This window comes from Chelonia mydas, chromosome 3 (genome assembly GCF_015237465.2).
Source record: "Chelonia mydas isolate rCheMyd1 chromosome 3, rCheMyd1.pri.v2, whole genome shotgun sequence".
Taxonomy (NCBI): Eukaryota; Metazoa; Chordata; order Testudines; family Cheloniidae; genus Chelonia; species Chelonia mydas.
In genome coordinates this window covers 135,704,427-135,723,990 of record NC_057851.1, presented here as the reverse complement: position 1 = coordinate 135,723,990, position 19,564 = coordinate 135,704,427, and the positions used below count along the sequence as shown (strand labels likewise).

At 43.6% G+C, this 19,564-nt stretch overlaps 1 protein-coding gene across 17 annotated transcripts in view; it reads left to right on the top strand.

Annotated features, from left to right (window-relative positions):
- Window positions 1–19,564, top strand: part of AKT3 (AKT serine/threonine kinase 3) — a 261,533-nt gene that overhangs the window by 222,628 nt on the left and 19,341 nt on the right. For all 17 annotated transcript variants that reach the window (XM_043543356.1, XM_043543358.1, XM_043543354.1 and 14 more), the window contains one exon: window positions 9,581–9,668. In XM_043543356.1, coding sequence (XP_043399291.1) covers window positions 9,581–9,668 — 88 coding nt within the window. The remainder of the gene's footprint in view (window positions 1–9,580; window positions 9,669–19,564) is intronic.

Here is a 19,564-nt window from a genome sequence, read left to right as displayed (position 1 = left end):
TGCTTATGGTACATGTAGGTACTAATGACACAGTGAAAAGTAGGAGAGAGGTCCTTGAGGCTCAATTTAGGCTGCTAGGTAAGAGATTAAAGTTCAGGACATCCGTGGCAGCATTCTCTGCAGTTCTTCCAGTTCCACATGCAGGGCCAGTAGTACAGGCTGAACTGCATGATCTCAGTGCGTGGATAAAACAACGGTGTGCGGAGGAGGGATTTAAGTGTATTAGGAACTGGGGAACCTTCTGGGGAAGGACTAGGTTTTAAAGGAGGGATGGGCTCCACTTAAATCAAAATGGAAATCACTGCTGGCATGTAAAATTAAAAAGGATTGTAGAGGATTTTTTAAACTAAGGGCTGGGAAGCTGACAGGTGTGAAGGAGCACATGATTTGGGCAGAGAGATCCCCTAGGGTTGAATTTTTAAAGGGGGGAACTCTATAGCCTAGTAAAGAGAATAGTAAAGGAGTTGGTAAAGTACAGGTAGGAGCTAGTGAGGAACTGTCAAATGAAACAGAGTCCCGTTTAAAAATAACACATGATGGCAAGCAACTGAATATTGACTAAATGTACAAGTGCTTATATGTATGTTAGAAGTCTAAATACTTAGACGGATGAACTAGAGTGCCCGACATTAAATGAGGCTTTGATACAACAGCATCATGGAAATTTGGTGAATGAGAATAATCAATGGGGCACAGAAATACCAGGGCCTAAAATATATAGGAGTGAACAGAGTAGATCACGCTGGTCGGGGGAGTGGTACTATATGTGAAAAAAAGCATAGAGTCAAATAAGGTAAAAATCTTAAATGAAACAATGTGTACCATAGAAAAGCTCTATGGATCGAAATCCCATTCTTGAATAATAAGAGTATAGCAATAGGAATACACTACTGACCACAGTGGTGACGATTTTGAAATGCTAAGAGAGATTAGAGAGGCTACAAAAGCAGAAAGTGCAGTAATAATGGGTGATCTCAACTATCCTCATATTGACTACCCAGTCCCTTGGCATGATGCAGAGAGAAAATTTCTAGACACTACAAATGACTGCTTTTTGGAGCAGCTAGTCCTGGAATCCATGAGGGGAGAGGCAATACTTGATTTAGTCCTAAGTGGAGCCCAGGTCCAAGAGGTAACTATAGCTGAACCTGTAGGTAGTAGTTCCCATAATGTAATTAAATTTATCATCCTTGTAGCAGTGAAAATACCAAAAAAGCCACCATGGTAACATTTAACTTTAAAAGGGGAACTACACAAAAATGAGGACTCGTTAGATGGAAATTAAAAGGAGCTGTCATAAAGGTTAAATTCCTATAAACAGCATGGGGAGTGTTTAAAAACTCCGTAATAGAGACTAAGACAAAGTGTATACCCCAAATCCAAAAAGACAATAAGAGGACCAAAAGAATGCCACCATGGCTAAACAGCAGAGTAATGGTGCCCATTAGAGGCAAAAAGGGTTCCTTCTAAATTTGGAAGTCAAAACCTAGTGAGGATAATTGAAAGGAGTACAAACTCTGGCAAGTTAAGTATAAAAGTATTAATATCATAGGCCAAGAAAGAATTTGAGGAGCAGCTTGCTAAAGATGCACAAATTAATCGTAAGAGTTTTTTAAAGTACATCAGAAGCATGAAGTCTGACAAGCAGTCAGTGGTGCCACTAGGCGACAAAGGTGCTAAAGGAGCACTCAAAGAAGACAAAGCCATCGCAGAGAAGCTAAATGAATTCTTTGCATCGGTGTTCACTGCAAAGAATGTGGGGGAACTATCCACATCAGTGCTATTCTTTTTGGGAGACAAATCTGAAGTACTGTCCCACATTGATGTGTCAACAAGAAGAGGTTTTGGAACAAATTAAACTGTAATAAGTCACCAGGACCAGATGGTATTCACCCAAGAGTGCTGAAGGAACTCAAATACTAAATTGCAGAACTACTAACTACAACTAACTGTTACTAACTGTAGTATGTAACCTATTGCTGAAACAAGCCTGTCTACCCAATAACTGGAACTAATGTAATACCAATTTTTAAAGAGGGTTCCAGTGGTGATCCTGGCAATTATTAGCCAGTCTGTTAGAATTTGTTGAAGGGGGTCAACAGTCATGTGGATAAAGGTGATCCTTTAGTACAATATACAATATAGTGTATTTGGATTTTTCAGAAAGCCTTTGACAAGATCTGTCACAAAAGGCTCGTAAGGAATAAAATCATGGGATAACAGGAAAGATCCTCTCATGGATCCTAACTGGTTAAACTAAAGGAAACAGAGGGTAGGAATAAATGATCAGTTTTCAGAATGGAGAGGTAAACAGCAAGGTCCCTCAAGGATCTGTATTGGGACCTGCATTGTTAGCATATTCATGGATGATCTGAAAAAGGGAATGAACATATTCAAGATAGTTAAGTCCAAAGCTGACTGCGAACAGTTACAAAGGGATCTCAGAAAACTGGGTGACTGGGGAACCAAATAGCAGATGAAATTCAACATTGATTAGTATAAGGTAATGCACATTGGAAAATATAATCCCAACTTCACTTGTATAATAATAAATTATGTATAAATGTATACATATGTATTAATTAGCTGTTACTACACCTCTACCCCGATATAACGCGGTCTCACCTATAAGATGGTAAGATTTTTTGGTTCCCGAGGACCGCGTTATATCTGGGTAGGGAGAGGAACCGCTCCCTGCCCCAGCTCACCTCCGCTCTGCCTCCGTCTCTGCCTCCTCCCATGAGTGCGCCACCGGTCCGCTTCTCCCTCCCTTCCAGGCTTGCCACACCAATCAGCTGTTTGGTGCAGTAGCGTGGGGATAGGAGGAGAAGCGGAGCAGCGGCGGCGTGCTCAGGGGAGGAGGCGAAGGCAGAGTGGAGGTGAGCTGGGGCTGGGAGCGGTTCCTCTGCGCCCCCCCGCCCCAGCTCACCTCCGCTCTGCCTCCTCCCACAAGTGCGCCGCAGCTCCACAGCCTGGGAGGGGGAGAAGCGGAGCTGCGGCGTGCTCGTGGGAGGAGGCGGAGGCGAGCTGGGGCGGAGGGGCGCAGCAAGTAAGGACAGGGGCTCAGAGGAACAGCTTGTGGTAACACGAATTCGGATAAAGATAGATTTTTTTTTTTCCCTTATGTGCAAGACAGATGGGTGCACTTGGTAGTGCAAAATTCTTAAACATTAATCTGCCCCACCATAAAGTAGTGCTCATGTGTATACTGTTTTGAGCTCTTTATTTATGTGTGTGCGCATATAAAAGATACAACTTTGATAAATCGTAGGTACCCCCAAAGAAACACAAAACAAGTGATAAGGGATTGGGGAACATGTCTTACTCGGAGAGGTTTGGAAATATAGTTAGTACATTTAGTTAAAAGAAGCCACAAAGGAAGACTCTATATTAATACTTGAGCAGCGTAAAAATAGAATGGAAAGGGAAATATCTTTAATTTATTGTTAATGGTGATCATACGAATGAGTAATGGACTGACCTAGAAAAAAATAGGTTAGAGTTCAGAAGTATTTATTTTGCCTCAGGATAGCCATGTGTGGGATCTACTTGAGGTTATCATTTTGAGCTCTTAAGGCTTGTGTGGATAGGTTTACACTATTGTTAGCCTTGCCCAAAGCAAAAGAAAATCCAGTTTGGATTGGAGGATGATTGCATTTTAATTTGTCAATTATCTGCTGATAAATTATCACACACATATTAAATTAATTCTTACTCATTTGCTCCCACCCCTTTCTAAATTTAATAACAAAAGAAATTCAAGACACAGAATCAAATCTGAAGTTTCAGCTAGTGCGCAAAGATTTATAAAGGAGAGATTTATAAAGCAGCAGAATAACCAGAAGGAATTTTTAAACTAAAGGCCCAGGCAAAATACTAATACCGTTATGTTATCCAAGTGGTAGGGACAGTTTTAGCTTATTGCAGTCATGGAAGGGAATTGGAGATACCTTGTTCTACTTAGAAGAAAACAATAGATACAAATACAATAAAAAGAGTAGAGCCAAATAAATAGCCAAAGTCATAATTATGTGGGGCCCAAGTCTGAAATGTTACTGGAGGGCTACTTTGATAGCTTAAGCATTCTTCCAGTTGCTGATGTGGGCAAGTTATAGATTTGAAAAAGACCCTTGAATTTTCTGTGGAGATTAAAAAGAAAAATTCTTCACTCCACACTTTTTTTTAAACGTTTTTTCATCATTAACACCTTAGATAAGTATGTCTGAGGGAACATGTGAAAATATCTCTGCTTTATATCTCTTGGTAGTATGAACTCTAGGTCATAGTAAGGTGTGTTTGATCTGAGACATGTATGTGGCGGTAGCAGAATGTATTCAATTCCAAGTAGCATGCAGGGTAACCTAGTGTTTTCTCTGTAAATTTGTGAAACATTACTGCCTGGAGTAGTTAATCCAGGTTAAGGTGCTCAATATTTAAAAAAAAAAAAAAAAAATCTGTTTCCAGGTTGTGTGTGTTAAGTATACATACCTAGATTTCAGTTGTTTTAATGTGAATCCTTTATGTGGTTGGTGATGTGAAAAAATGAAAATATAGCAGTTATGCATAGATATCTTTAATTTGAATTGATTGCAGTGTGAGGCTGTATGGTAGCTGGGTGGATATCTCCTTATTTTTGTCTCTTATTTTTAAATAAATATTTAATTCAGTAAATTAAAGTAGTGTTTAATTCAGTATAGAGAATATCTTCTTGGACTAAAATAAATATTTGTTTGTATAGCAACATATGATGCTTTTTAATCTCCAAGCATGATGTTTTTTCAAAAATATTAACTTTTAGAGTTAGAAAAAAATAGTTCCCTGTAATTCTTCTTTGCAGATAATACTATTTATGATAGAGCCATATTTACCAACCAACTTTGTTTGGCGTGTGGATGGTAGCCACTGACACACGGGGAGAGGGTTAACTGCAGCTTGGCTTCTCCTTGCACAGATGATCGCAAAAGATATTGAGAGGCCAGGCTGGTGACTGCAGGCCAATCAGGTTCCTTAGTAGAGAGGCAGGAAACTCTGAATAATTGCTTGGGAAACAAAAAGGGAATGATATGTTGGAATAAGGAGGACTCCATGCCCCAGTGGCTAAGGTGATGGCCCAGGCTTGGATTTTTCTGTTTCAATTTCTGGCAGTATAAGATCAGTCTGTTTTGTTTGTGGGAATTATTGCTCTTTGAGCACACTGAAATAATAAGCCTTAAAGAGAAACACAGATGGTTTGAAAGACTGCTCTGGGGTTTTTATTTTATTGTCTAATCCATCTGATGAAACACACTGCCTGTTTATACCACCTTCCTTACTAAGGTTTGACATTTGTCGTTTTTATTCTTGATTATTTTCTTATCTTTAGTTATTATAGAATTATAAGAGTTCAAGGCCAAAAGGGACCACCAGATCATCCAGTCTGACCTCTGGTATATAACAGGCCACTAAACACCACTCAGCCACCTCCACACCAAGCCCAACAATCAGAATTAGACCAAAGTGTTGCAGCCCTCAGGAAACTAAAATACTGTGTGCCACAGGTAAAGAGCTGGAGGGACCGAGGTGCACTAATGCCTGAGGCCCCTCAGTGTAAGTGACATAATCCTAGCAAGCGATTTGTACCCCATGCAGAAGTAGGCGAAAAGCTCCCAAGGTCCCTGCCAATCTGACCCAGAGGAAATTCCTTCCCAACTCTGAATATGATAATCGGTTAGACCCTGAGCATGAAAGCAAAACTCAGCAGCCAAGTACCTGGGAGAGAGAATTCTCAAAACCACCTCAGAGCATAGGCTCATTCCATCCTCTGTCCAATCTCCAGCTGTGGCCATCTCCAGTACTTCAGAGGAAGGAGACAGAGAGAATATAGTGCGGGGAGGGAAGGAATATTCCCTTCCTCACGAAAGTTGGTAGACTGCTGACATGCTGAAAACTGAATTTATCTATTTAAAAAAAAAAAGGCAGTGAAAGTATAGGCTTCTCTTCAACTATCGTCCAAGGACACTGGACCTTGATTGGCACTGGTCTCATGGGGTACGACTACACTACGATAAAAGACCCATGGCAGAGCCGCAGCTGGCCGGGGTCAGCTGACTTGGGCTTGGGCTGTAGGACTATAAAATTGCAGTGTAGACATTTGGCTTGGGCTGGAGTCTGGGCTTTGAGACCCTCCCTCCTTGAAGGGTCTCAGATGTTTGCCTTCAGCAAAAACCCAAACCTCTATACTGCAGTTTTTTAGCCTCACAGCCCAAGCCTTGTTATTCCAAGTAATCTAATCTGGGCTAGCCATGAGTTTTTTACTGCAATGTAGACATACCTGTGGAGTGAATACTTCACTATCTTTGTGTCCCCTTGATGTGGAGGGTCCAGATTCATAGATTTGCCCTAAATTTGTCTTTGTGCCTCGGTTTAGACTTAGAATGACTACTTCTGGGAATGAGAGAATAGTTCAGTCCTCAATGAATCCAAACAAAACAAGACTAGTAACAGTGTCATTTTTATGAAGGGGTTTTTGTCCACTAGGAAGTGACCTGATAATCACCCAGCCCTTTTTAAATCTAAAACTCTTAATGGAACTGAGATTGGTTTGACAATGAGTTGGGTTTACTGATTGCTAGTTAGTTGAATAGGTTTGGATAAAATAAAAAAAAATATTTTGAATTTTTACGTAAAATCTGGTTTAGCCTTTGTTCTACATAGTCTCTTGATGTAAACAATCTTGCCAGTTATTGACACGTCTCTTTTTGGGGAGGGTTATTGAGAAAATGGTGTTGGAACACTTCCAGATGTATTTCTCAATCCCCACTAGTCTGGTTTGAGATGTCATTATAATACTAAGATAGAATTGAACTCTATTGTGCTCTTGTTGGATGCATATAAAGTGCACACTTTATAGCAGTGGTTCTCAAACTCTTTTTTTCATGGACCACTTGAAAATTGCTGAGGGTCTCGGCGGACCACTTAATGATCTTTCCAAATGTTGTTTGTACCCTTAGTTAAATATTGTAAAGCACTTTGGATAAAATCACTATATATAAAAAAAAACCTTAATAATAATTAACGTTTTTTGTTCTACAGATAAAAACACACAGCTCATATTTTAATATCAGTAGTCTTTTATGTTTCTAATGCAATGGATGTGCCCTCTCTCCCCTTCTGCGTCAGCCACAGAGCTGAGCTGGGAAGCAGGGGGGGTCTCTCTCCCACCACAGAGCTGAGGCAGGGAAAGAGGGCCATCTCTCCCCGGCAGCCGCAGCCCTGGAGCTGGGGAAAGTCATCTCTTTCCCTGGCCACCACAGCCCTGCATGTCCCAAATTCCCCCTACCCCCTCTTCTCACTGCATGGCTCCATTAATTACGTGGGTGGCCTTTCATTCTCTCATGTGCGGCCACCCAGGTGTGCACCTTAGAGGGAACTATCCATAGACCACCTGAATGGAGCTCACAGACCACTGTTTGAGAACCTCTGCTCTATAGTACATGTCTCAAGAACCTTTTCTTGTCTCATCTGAGGGACTAGGGAGGGGTGGGACAGGACTGCCTTAATGTGTCTTTTCTGTGCTGAAGAATACATGTATTAGTGGATATAAGAGGCACCGGTTGGTTATATGCCTCACTGTGAAATTTTCACTAATTCATGTTTCTTGCTGTCTCTTCCTGTGCGTAATACAGAGACAGAATTTTCAAATTCTCAAAGAAACATAACCATTTGTTTTCCATCTAACACCTGTATATCAGTCACTTGACTATACATTCTAACTACTTGTCTGCTGTGCTGTCAGTATAAAACAGAGACAGACCACTACTAAAAATGGTTGTATGGATCCAGCTCATTTTGGCATGATTTACAGTAGAACTTGACAGTTGTGAATACCAGAGTTACGAACTGACCAGTCAACCACACACCTCATTTGGAACCAGAAGTATGCAATCAGCAGCAGCAGACACAAATAAAAAAAGCAAGTACAGTACAGTGTTAAATGTAAGTTACTAAAACAAGGGGGAAAGTTAAAAAAAAGATTGGCAAGGTAAGAAAACTGTTTCTGTGCTTGTTTCATTTAAATTAAGATGATTAAAACCAGCATTTTTCTTCTGCTTAGTAAAATTTCAAAGCTGCATTAAGTCAATGTTCAACTGAAAACTTCTGAAAGAAGAACCATAACATTTTGTTCAGTTACGAACAACCACTATTCCCGAGGTGTTTGTAACTCTGATGTTCTACTGTATCTATGTTGCTGGATAATATCAATATTGTGTACTCATAATTTAGAGAGCGTAACATATTATGCTTGTTCTTTGACTGACAGGTGACTTTCTCAAAAAGAAATTATAGTTAGTGTGCTGTATAATTCAAAGTCCCCTGTTTGGCCACCATTTCTCTATATTTGAGGATGTGGGGACAAATAATGAACAATTATTATTACCTTTCCCTTTCTGCATCCTCTCTTTTGGAGTGTATGCTAGCCCTTTGCCATTCTGGTCCACAGTCCTGAGGCCATATTTGAGCCAATACTTTACTACGTCTAGAACTTCAGAGAGCAGTGGTGGCTGGATGTGAATCTCACCACATTGATCCTTGCCTGGTCTCCAGACCAGAATACTGCAATGTGCTCCATTTGGAGGAACTTTTGAAGAGAAGTTGGATTTCAGCTTGTACAGACTTACCTAGTAGACTCATTATGAGTATATTACATGGGTCTTCTGTAGTCTGCATTGGCTATCTGTTTACCTTTAGATGAAAATCAAGATATCACTTACTGTCCTTTAAGTTTCTGATGGTCTAGGAGCCAGTCTCCTCTCAGCCAGAGTAAGGAGGGCATGTCCCATTCCCTCACAATCACATTGCCTCAGTTCAGATCAGGTGGTTTGCTTTTGTTGGTGGCTCCTATGGTGTCATTGTTTTAGACCATTGGCTAGGCATTCTTATTTGAGGGCTCTACTCGTGGAACTCACTCCTGATGGTTTGCCAGAGTCTGGGTTTGGCAAGCTTCAGGCCACAATGAGTGATGTGGATATTTAGAGCAGCCTTTAAATAACCTCCTCAGGCTACAATGTATTAATAACAGGCTACAATGTATTAATTTATGCTTAATTATCTCACATTCTGACTATTTTATGGTAAATAGTTAATGGTTACAAAATCCTGATGCTACAGCAATGGGCACTGTATAAAAATACATAAATAATGCATGAATTGTTGATTCATTTTGGTGCCTCACACTTCCCCTGCAAATTTGTATAGTGATTTTTTTTTTTCAATACTGTCAGACTCCTTGGCCTTTCATTAAAACTAAAGTAAGCTCAGTTATAGAGTTGGTGATTTGTGGATGAAGCTTGACATATACAGTAATGAACAATTCAGTGGGAATAACTGAATAGCCTATCTGTCAAATGGAGCACTGTGTCAAATATCTTTATTATGAGCTCTATTGTCGTGGTCACCTGAATGTAGCATTTCCTACTGAAAAGGGACAGAATTGTATCTAAATATTCATGACCAAACTGCTAATCTCCCAACAATTATGATAAATGAGTCTCATTTTAGGAACAACATTTGTATAATGTGTAATCTTTTTTTCTCTCCTTAGCCTTGGTGGAGGCCCAGATGATGCAAAAGAAATTATGCGGCATAGTTTCTTTGTTGGAGTAAACTGGCAAGATGTATACGATAAAAAGGTAGGTCTCAGATGGCATGGAATAGTCTGGTTTCTGCGTGATAATCAATTGAAACGATTACTGAACTTCTCGTTTCTAAAATTATACATAAATTACTTTGCCACTTTTTGATATTATAGTATACTAATAGCCAGTTTACTTGTTTATAGTTTTAATATACTACTACTAACTTGGAAATATTCTAAATACAAAGTATGCCAAAAATAAACTATTATCACTTAAGATTTTCCTTTAATTGTTTAAATGTTCAAGTCCTGTGTGTGTCCGTCCGTTCCCCCCTTCCCCAACACACTCCAGTAACCAATAGCCAATAACTTTAACCAAAAAATGGTGGAGGAAAAAATGTCAGTGATGATGTGTGAGAAAGTATGAACACTGTGTTTCTGAATTGAATCTTATTTTCTTTCAACTCCATACACAGGCAAAGAAGTATTATTTAATGATACGTATTTATTTGGAGCCAGTAGTTATATTATGTATTGTTGTTTTTCCTTTTTTAGGACCACATTATGTTGTTAACAGAAACTGTATTCAAAATTGGACCATTTTAATTATGAAACTTTTAAAAAATTGTATCTGTTTTTTATTCGAAAAAGGCTGTCATCATTTAAATATTGAATCCTTCTTGAAAAGGATAGACGGCAAGTAGGCATTTTCTGATGTCTTTGTACCCAGCAGAAGCCTTTCTTTGGGATGGGTTGTAAAAGAGAGTCTAACAAAACTAGTGTGGCATTAAAATACTGAGCCAAAATCACTCATGATGTAAGTGGTACAACTTGATTAACGTCAATGACATCACACATGTTTACTCTAGTGAGTTAATTTGGCTCACTGTGTATAATTCTATGCCTGTTACTGTGATCCTGGACATTTCTCAGATGATTTCTGGAAAGAAGGTGGTTAGTTTATTTTCCCTCTGGAAGTGAAAATGAGTTTGATTTAAGCTGTTTTATAAACTGACTGTGTAGATAGACATTTTTGTAGTATTTGGGGTAACTTATGTATTGTTATAGGTCCTTGGTATTCTGACAGGATCATCTGGCATCTCTGCCAACTAATCTACCTGCCAAATAAGTCATATCTTTTATAAGTTACATTGTCTTTCTGATTTGTTTTTGCTCAAATTAAGGGAGGATCAAAACCACATGCAGGGACAGAACATGTTTGTGCTGCTGTGACATACTTTTCACTTGTTGGTGTGTTAGAATTTGAAAACTGGAATTTGTGATTGGAGTGGTATTTCTCTGGCAAATAAGAAAACCTGAACAAGAACCTGTGAGATATTAGGACTAACACTGCTATATCTTGCTATGTCTCTTTTCATGGGTTACTATAATATAGAGCTCTTTTTCCCCCTACTTTTTGCTGGCTTGGCAAGTTTTGGTTTGTTATTTACCATTTTTATGTTACAAATTCATATTTCCTCAAAGCTGATTACAAGTTCTTCTTTGAGTGATTGCTCATGTGTAATCCACAATATGTGTGCGTGCTCGCCACATGCACTGGTGCCGGAAGTTTTTCCCCTAGCAGTACCTGTAGGGGGGATCGCCCCCCCGCGACCCCTGGAGCGGCACCTGCCTGGCGCAGTATAAGGGGGGCTGCGCTCCCCCCACCCTCAGTTCCTTCTTGCCACCAGTGAAGGTGCATCGGAACTGCTCAGCTCCAGCTTTGCTGCAGCTCGTTCCCAGAACTCTTCATTTGTTCAGTATTACCCGTAGTCGGTTAGGTAATTCAGTTAGTTTAGTTAGTCATTGAGCCCGGGCCGGGGCATGCCAAGGAGCGACCCACACGCGGATTGTCTGTGCTGCTTGGGAGAAACCCATGTCAGCGAAAGGTGCAAAGTGCAAGTCTTTCAAGCTCCGGACTAAAAAAGAAAGGGACATTAGGCTCCGGGCCATCCTGATGGAGTTGGCGCTGGAGCAGGCCTCTCCGGATGTCCAGATGCCATCTATGTCCAAAGCCCTCCAGGCAGCCAGAGACGTCATGTCCATGCCTGTGTCGGAGCTCCGCCGATGTCGGCCCCATGTTCCAGAGGCAAGCCGCTGCTGGGATCACCGCAGTCACCACCGGCCCGGTACTGGTTTCGATCGAGGGAATGTTCCCGACACCACTCACTGCCCAGCGACTGTTCAGGGCTCAGTCCATGTAGATCGCCCTTGATGCCTGCAAGACTGTCCGGATGGGTGCCATCCGACCATGACTCCTGGCACCGCTCGTCTTCGTGAAGTGAATATCGAGGGGATGTGGTGGACATCGCCAACGGTCCTAGTCTTGCAGGAGATACCGCAGTCAGTTGCAGCATGATTGTCGACGCCGTTCCTGCTTGGACTCCCATTCCAAGTCTCTGCCAAGGCACCATAGCCCCGATTGCAGACGTGGGTACCCCTGTCGAGGCTGTTCGCAGAGCAGCTACTACCGCCGGTGCGGTCCCTTGGCCGATGTAGATCCTGGCACCGCTGATACTCCCAGTCCAGAGGCAGCAGCGGATTATACGCCAGCCTGGCCTCCCCTCACCGCCGCCCATGTACAGGCCAAGCTAGCTAGCCCGAACAGCTGGCCCCGCCGGTGCCTCAGCAAGCGTAATGGCACCAAGCGTCGTGGCCGGCCCAGTGGTACCAGTGGGCACTGTGGCCTCTGGTGCAGCCCCTGGTGGGAGCTCACTCAGTGGCCGGGGCCTCGGAAGCACCGTTGGCATCCATCTTTAGACTGCCAGAAAAAAGGCTCACTCGGTACCGTGCCTGGAGTCTGACTAGGTGATGGATCCTCCAGTGCTGGACGACACCCAAAGCACCACACCGGCCTGGCCCCGTCTGGAGGAGCTGATTGTGACCCCGCCCCCCTCCGTCCTGCAGGAGGACTACCGGGGCCACCAAGACCTCCTAAAAAGGGTGGCAGCAAGCCTCCATCTCCAGGCTGAGGAGATGGAAGAGCCCTCAGACTCCCTGTTCAATGATCTTTCCCCTTCAGCACTGGGCAGGGTGGCCTTCCCACTTCATGAAGGGGTGGCAAGAATTTCAAATGCCCTGTGGCAAACACCCGCCTCGTTGGCTCCCATCTCTAAAAAGGAGGAGCGCAAGTACTTTGTACCCCGAAGGGACATGAGTATCTGTATACCCACCCAGTGCCCAACTCCTTGGTGGGCGAGTCGGTCAACCACAGGGAGCAGCAGGGGAAACCAGCCCCGACCCCCAAGAACAAAGACTCTCAGAGGCTGGATGCTTTCGGGAGAAAAGTTTATTTGTCGTCAAGCTTTCAGCTACGAGTAGCAAACTGTCAGGCTCTCCTGGATTCCTACGAGTTTAACCTCTGGGAATCCCTCTCCAAGTTTGAGGACTCCCTCCGGGAGCGTGATAAGGAGTTTAAGGTGTTCATGGAGGAAGGGGCCGCAGCCTCAAGGGCATCCCTGCAGGCCGCTTCAGATGCAGCGGACACGGCCGCACGGTCCATGGCCTCAGCTGTTTCCATGAGACGGGCATCATGGCTTCTGCTCTCTGGGCTCTCCAACGACGCGCAGTTGTCTATGCAGGATCTCCCTTTCGACTGGAAGGCTCTGGAAACAGACACGAGGCTGCATGGCATGAAAGACTCCCACACGACCCTCCAGACCTTGGGCCTCTGTGTCCCTCCTCAGGCAAAACCCAAGTTCAAGCTGTAGCAGGCTCCTGCCCAGGCTGCCCTCCCAAAGTACGAGGCTGCCAACAAAAAGCAGCGGGACTATAGAAAGCATCCGCAACAGCAATACTGGCCTGCCCCCGAGCCTGGGTCTTCTAAGGTCAATCAGATGGGCAAAAGGCGTTTTTGATGGTACGCTTGGGGGTACCCCGCCAGTTCTCATCAGGGACCTACCCCCAATAAAGCTTCCTTTCTCCAATCGGTTGTGTTCTTTCCTCCTGGAAAGGTTGCGGCTCACCTCGGACCGATGGGTCCTCAACCCCATCTCCCGATTTACCTCCTCCCCACCCAACCACCCTCTGCCCCTGTCCCTCCTGGGGGACCCCTCTCACAAGGCTCAGCTCAAGCAGGAGGTGGGGCGGCTCCTGGATCTGGGAGCTATAGAGGCGGTGCCCAAGGAGTTTCTGGGCAAGGGGTATTACTCCCAGTATTTCCTTATCCCGAAGGCCAAAGGGGGGCTCAGGCCCATCATGGACCTGCGAGGCCTGAACCACTGCATGGTTTCCCTGGCCTCCTTCATCCCCTCCCTGGATCCCAGGGACTGGTACGCTGCCCTCGATCTACAGGACACATCCACATCCACATATTCGAGGGGCACAAGACACTTTCTCCGTTTCATGGTGAGCCCAGATTCACTACCAACTCACGGTCCTCCCGTTTGGTCTGTCCACTGCCCTCAGGGTCTTTACAAAGTGTATGGCGGTGGTAGTGCCCTACCTCAGACGCCAGGGGGTCCAGATATTCCCATATCTGGATGACTGGCTAGTCAAAGGCACCTCCCGGTTGTGGGGGGGGATCATGTGGTGCTCCTCCTGTCCACATGTACTGCCCTGGGCCTGTTGATAAACAACGCGAAGTCCACGTTAGTCCCAGTCCAACGCATAGAGTTTATCGGGGCGCTACTGGACGCAATGTTGGCCAGGGCCCCTCTCCCACCAGACAGGTTTGAGACCCTGAAAGCGCTCACTGACTCGGTTACAAGGTTCCTGCTGACGACAGCTAGGGCTTGCATGCAACTGCTGGATCACATGTCTGCGTGCACATATGTGGTCCGTCACGCCAGACTCAGAATGAGGCTCCTCCAGCTCTGGCTGGCCTCGCAGTTATCCCAGGCCACCGTCAGAATGGACAAAGTCCTCACTGTGCTGAACTCGGTGATCACCTCCCTGCGATGGTGGTCCGCCTCAAACAACATGCTCCAAGGGGTCCCGTTCAGGTACAGGGACGCTTCGGACCTGGGTTGGGGGGCCCATGTGGGGAACTTTCAGACCCAAGACCTGCGGTCTCTACAAGACCTACCCCTTCATATAAATGTCAAGGAACTCAGGGTGATGTAACTGGCATGTATGGCCTTCCGCTTGCACCTGGAGGGCATGTAGTCAGGGTCCTCACAGACAACATAGCCTCGATGTTCTATATCAACAGGCAAGGCGGGGCCCAATCCTCTGCCCTCTCCCATGAAGCCCTCAGTCTGTGGGACTTCTGTATAGCCCATGACATCTAGCTAAAAGCCTTCCACCTGTCGGGCATGCGGAATGTGAGGGCGGATCGCATGAGCAGGGATTTTTCCTCTCAGCACGAGTGGTCTCTACACCCGGAAGTGGCTCACCAGCTCTTCCGAAGGTGGGGTACTCCCCAGGTGGACTTATTTGCGACCCGGCAGAACTGACGATAATGCTGGTTCTGCTCCAGAGGTGGGGTCTAGGGAGGGGCACTATCTCCGATGCCTTTACCCTGTCCTGGTCAGGCCAGCTCCTCTGTGCCTTTCCCCCGTTCCCTCTGATCAGCAGGGCCCTGGAGAAGATAAAGACAGACAAAGCCAGGGTCCTCCTCGTTGCCCCGGTGTGGCTCAGGCAGCACTGGTACAGGACCCTCTCTGGGTTGGTGGTAGCTCCGCCATGGCAGGACGTTTTTCTGCCAGTCCTCTGTCCCAAGCCTCACGCGACTAGTGAGGAACGCCGTCTCTACACGCTTGACGTGAAGTGAGCTCTGGCTTTCTACCTCGAGTGGACCAAGCTATTCAGAAAGTCTTGGCAACTGTTCGTCACCTTGGCTGAGTGTGCGAAAGGTCAGCCGATTTCCACTCAGCGGCTTTCTAAGTGGATCACTTTGTGCATCCGTTCCTGTTATGAGCTGGCCCCGCCACCCATTGTGAGGGCACACTTGGCTCGGGCGCAGGCCTCGTTGGCTGCCTTTGTGGCCCATGTCCCCATCTAGGACATTTGTAGGGCTGCCACGTGGTCTTCGGTTCACATGTTCACCTTGCACTATGCAATCATCTCCCAGGCCAGGGATGATGCTGCGTTCAGCAGAGCGGTACTCTGTCCCAAGAACTCGTGAGCTGCTACCCACCTCCAACAAATATAGCTTGGAATCATCTATTGTGGAATACACATGAGCAATCACTCGAAGAAGAAAAGACAGTTACCTTTTCCATAACTGGTGTTCTTCGAGATGTGTTGCTCATGTCTATTCCACATCCCACCCTCCTTCCCCTCTGTCAAAGTTGTCTGGCAAGAAGGAACTGAGGGTGGGCAGGCGCTGCTCCAGGGGGGTACTGCTAGGAGAGAAACTTCCAGCACCGGTACACGTGGCGAGCACGCACACCTATTGTGGAAAAGACATGAGCAACACATCTCGAAGAACACCAGTTATGGAAAAGGTAACTGTCTTTTATTTGCTGCCACAATAATATCTGAACCTTAATGATGGTGTTACTGTCAGTCAACCATAATATTGCAAGAACTTTTCCAATGATAATTAGAACAAATAAGTTTATCAAGTGATGTAATGTGCTCAGGTATTTTAAGACAAAATCTCCTTCGCTTCTAAGGCAAATTTCGGTTGCCCGAGCAAGAGTATAGTTAAAAATATGCTAGAGAAAATGTAATATGGGGACCCTCAAGGGAATTGGTTTTTTAACATTTAAGTTAAAACTATTTGTGTTGCAAAATATATAAAGGCATAAATACAAGGGCGCTGTGAGTGGGAAACAAGGGGAAAATGCTGCCAAACGAACTTCAAGGGTCTTTCTCAACTAAACAAGAAAAAAGAAAAATCAAATTTAAGGACAATGGGCTTGATTCTGCATGGCACTGAGCACTCTGGCCCTGATCCTAGGGTGACCAGATGTCCTGATTTTATAGGGACAGTCTCGATATTTGGGGCTTTTTCTTATATAGGCACCTATTACCCCCCACCCCCGTCCCGATTTACCACATTTGCCATCTGGTCACCTTACCTGATCCAGACACACAGTTATGCATGTGCTTAACTTTAAGCATGTGCTTCAGTTCGTTGCAAGCCAATGAGACAGTGCTTCTCTATCAGGATCTGATCCTGCACCCATTGAAATCACTGCAAGTATTTCAATTCAGAGGCGGTGGAAGCTTGCTTTGAATGGGGATTGGGTGGGTGGAGATGCATAGTAAAACCTAAATGTACGAAGCACCAAACTAGGCATGGGAAGCGGGGAGAGTCAGGGAGAGCGGGAAGAAGTCAGATGTCTATGTAAGTCAGGGTGGATGTCCTGCTTGTAGAGTGGGGGAAGTCCTGTATGTTAAGGCTAGGAAGGGGAGCAGGGTAGGTGCCCTGCAGGGGGAGTTGGGGTGTTAGGAGTAGTAAGGGGAGTGTGAGGTGATGCTCTGCATGAGAAAATGTAATATGGGGCACCCTCAAGGGAACTGGGGGGAGCTGAGGCTCCTAGGCCTGATCTTGGATGCTGCTACAGCCACTCCAGCCCCTCTGAGTCTCACTCCCGCCTTGCCTGAGTGCATGAAACAACTTGCTTATGAATGAAACGTGGGGGCCAGGGTGGAAACGTAGCTCAGACCCCACAATATTTCCATTTTGGTGGGTGTTAGCTGCCGCTGCCCCTCGGAGTTGGATTGGGCCCTCAGTAGGGTCTTAAAATAGGAGTGATCCTAAGCATTGTTTACCATTTCCATGACTGTATTGAGAAATTAAACCTGATGATATGAGAAATGAAAATCGCTTAACTGAACAATTAAAAGAGGATCCCCATAGTTACAATACCTGCATGTGATGGATGTGTTAGGCACGATGATGCCAGGGGAAAAACAGAATCCTAAGCACATAAAATGTGTTTGTTTTACTTCAGCACTATCTTACTGGTTGTACTGGAAGGACTTCTCCTAAATGTATGACCACTTCCTCATTTTTGGGCTAGTGGAAAACAAAGAAGCATGTGCTTTTGTATATGTGTGCACTCTACACTAATGCATCTAACTGGACATTTTTATTAGAAAAATGTGCATCTCTTCTTGTTCACCAGACTTCAGTCTATTGTTACTAGAAACAAGATTATTTAACCTAAACCCTAAAGTTGATAAATGTTTCATAACAATAGGACACTACCTTGTCTGCAACAGATAGTAGCTCTGGCTGACCAACAGATGCAAATGAATGATCAGCTGTCTGATACTGCTGTCTAATTGGATCAGTTTGTTGACATTAACTGAATAATAATAATGTGCTGTAAAGTAGGCAAGAGCAGAGAAAGTCCTTGTTCTGAAATGAAAATTGGATAATAGTTATCCATTTTGTTCTGATGTATCTATTTTTTGGCAGAAAAAAAAATCATGAAGGCAAAGGAAAGAGAATGACCTTGCCAGGCACTTCCTATGGTCATCTCAATCCCGATGGGGTTGATTACTGCATTTTTTTTTTTTTTTTTTACACTGTGTATGAGACTGAGAAACTAAATAGGTTGGCACAGTCTTATATTAGTCTTCTTTTTAGACATAAATGAATGTTGAATTTTCTCTGACTCCTTTAAGATCTTTTTTTGGAGTATTTATACTTTTATTTAGGCTAGAAGAAAATGTAATTTTTAAATTGTCAAATGTTGTTCCAGGGCCTCTGATTCAAGAGAGCACTTAAGCATGTGCTGAACTCCTATTGCTTAGTACATACTTAAAGACTTCAATTGAATCAGGGTTTAAGGAAGGGAGGTCGGAGTGGGAGAATTCCCACAGGTCTCTTTAGGCAATTCCTGTTGGAGAGTCATACTTCAGTATAATTGCCTGCAACATCATCATAAACGTTGCAAAATAGATCTTCTCAATTCTCTTTTTTGTTGCTTCTGTGCAAAGTAGTAAAAGGATCAGAAAATGGTTAACCAGTCTGATCTTTTCATTGGATTTCCAATGGTATTTAAATTATATGCACAAAACCTACTTATTAGCAAAATAATGCCAGCTGACGGAATTTACATGACATAAAGAAACCACAAAAAGCAATTTCGGATTCTTATGGATGTTGGTTTTAATAAGTCATGGAGGTTCCAATCGCTTTTTGCCCATTATATCAACTGTTTAAAAAACAAAACAAAAGCTTTATGGTCACTAAAGGAAAACCAACATTTTAAAGGACACACTGACAATGTATTTTTCAAAATGTTAAAATATCACTAGGATAATCCATTGGAAACTTTAAGCTGAAATCTTGTTCTTTACCAAAACACTTTCCCTCCATTGCATTCATACACTGTTTTGCTATTGAAAGTTTGCTCAGATTGGTATTGAGCTGTTAGCATTTATTTACTTTTTTAAGGAGCACTGAAAAATTTGTTTTGGAAAGAACACAAGAGAACTACACAGTCTTTGCAGATATATGTAAGGAAAAACAGCAAAAAGGTAGGTCAAATTTTGGGGCTACCAACTTTGACAGTGTCCCTTTTAAAATGTATTGGTGTATTGCTATGTACAATGATTTGGCTAATGAGTTCCAATCTGTGTGAGAACATCACATACCTAAATTGTTTGGAATCTTCATTGATCAGTTAATCCAAACCGTTTCATAAATGGTGAATACATATGTGAATTGTGAAAAATGCTTTCAAAAGTTATGGATGAGCGCACTTGTGATAGAATGAGAGTGAATGTTAGTATTTCTAGAGGTATGCTCTCACCATTTTCTTTACACAGTTTGATTTAGGATTTTCTCCGTCTGCTTTAACTAACTTATGAATCGGTCTCCTGAAATCACACCTAAGTTTATTATCAGCATGTAATTTATTCCGTTGAATGCTGCAAAGTAGCCATTTAAAAGGATCAGTGATATAGATCTCCAGTAAAGTTTGATAGGATGACCCAACATGTGATTTCTGGGCATTAAAATGTAAATTACACTAATATTCCAAGACTTGACTTTTAGAACTAGAAAGAAGCTTAAAATTGACACATCCTTTGACTTGTATTAAG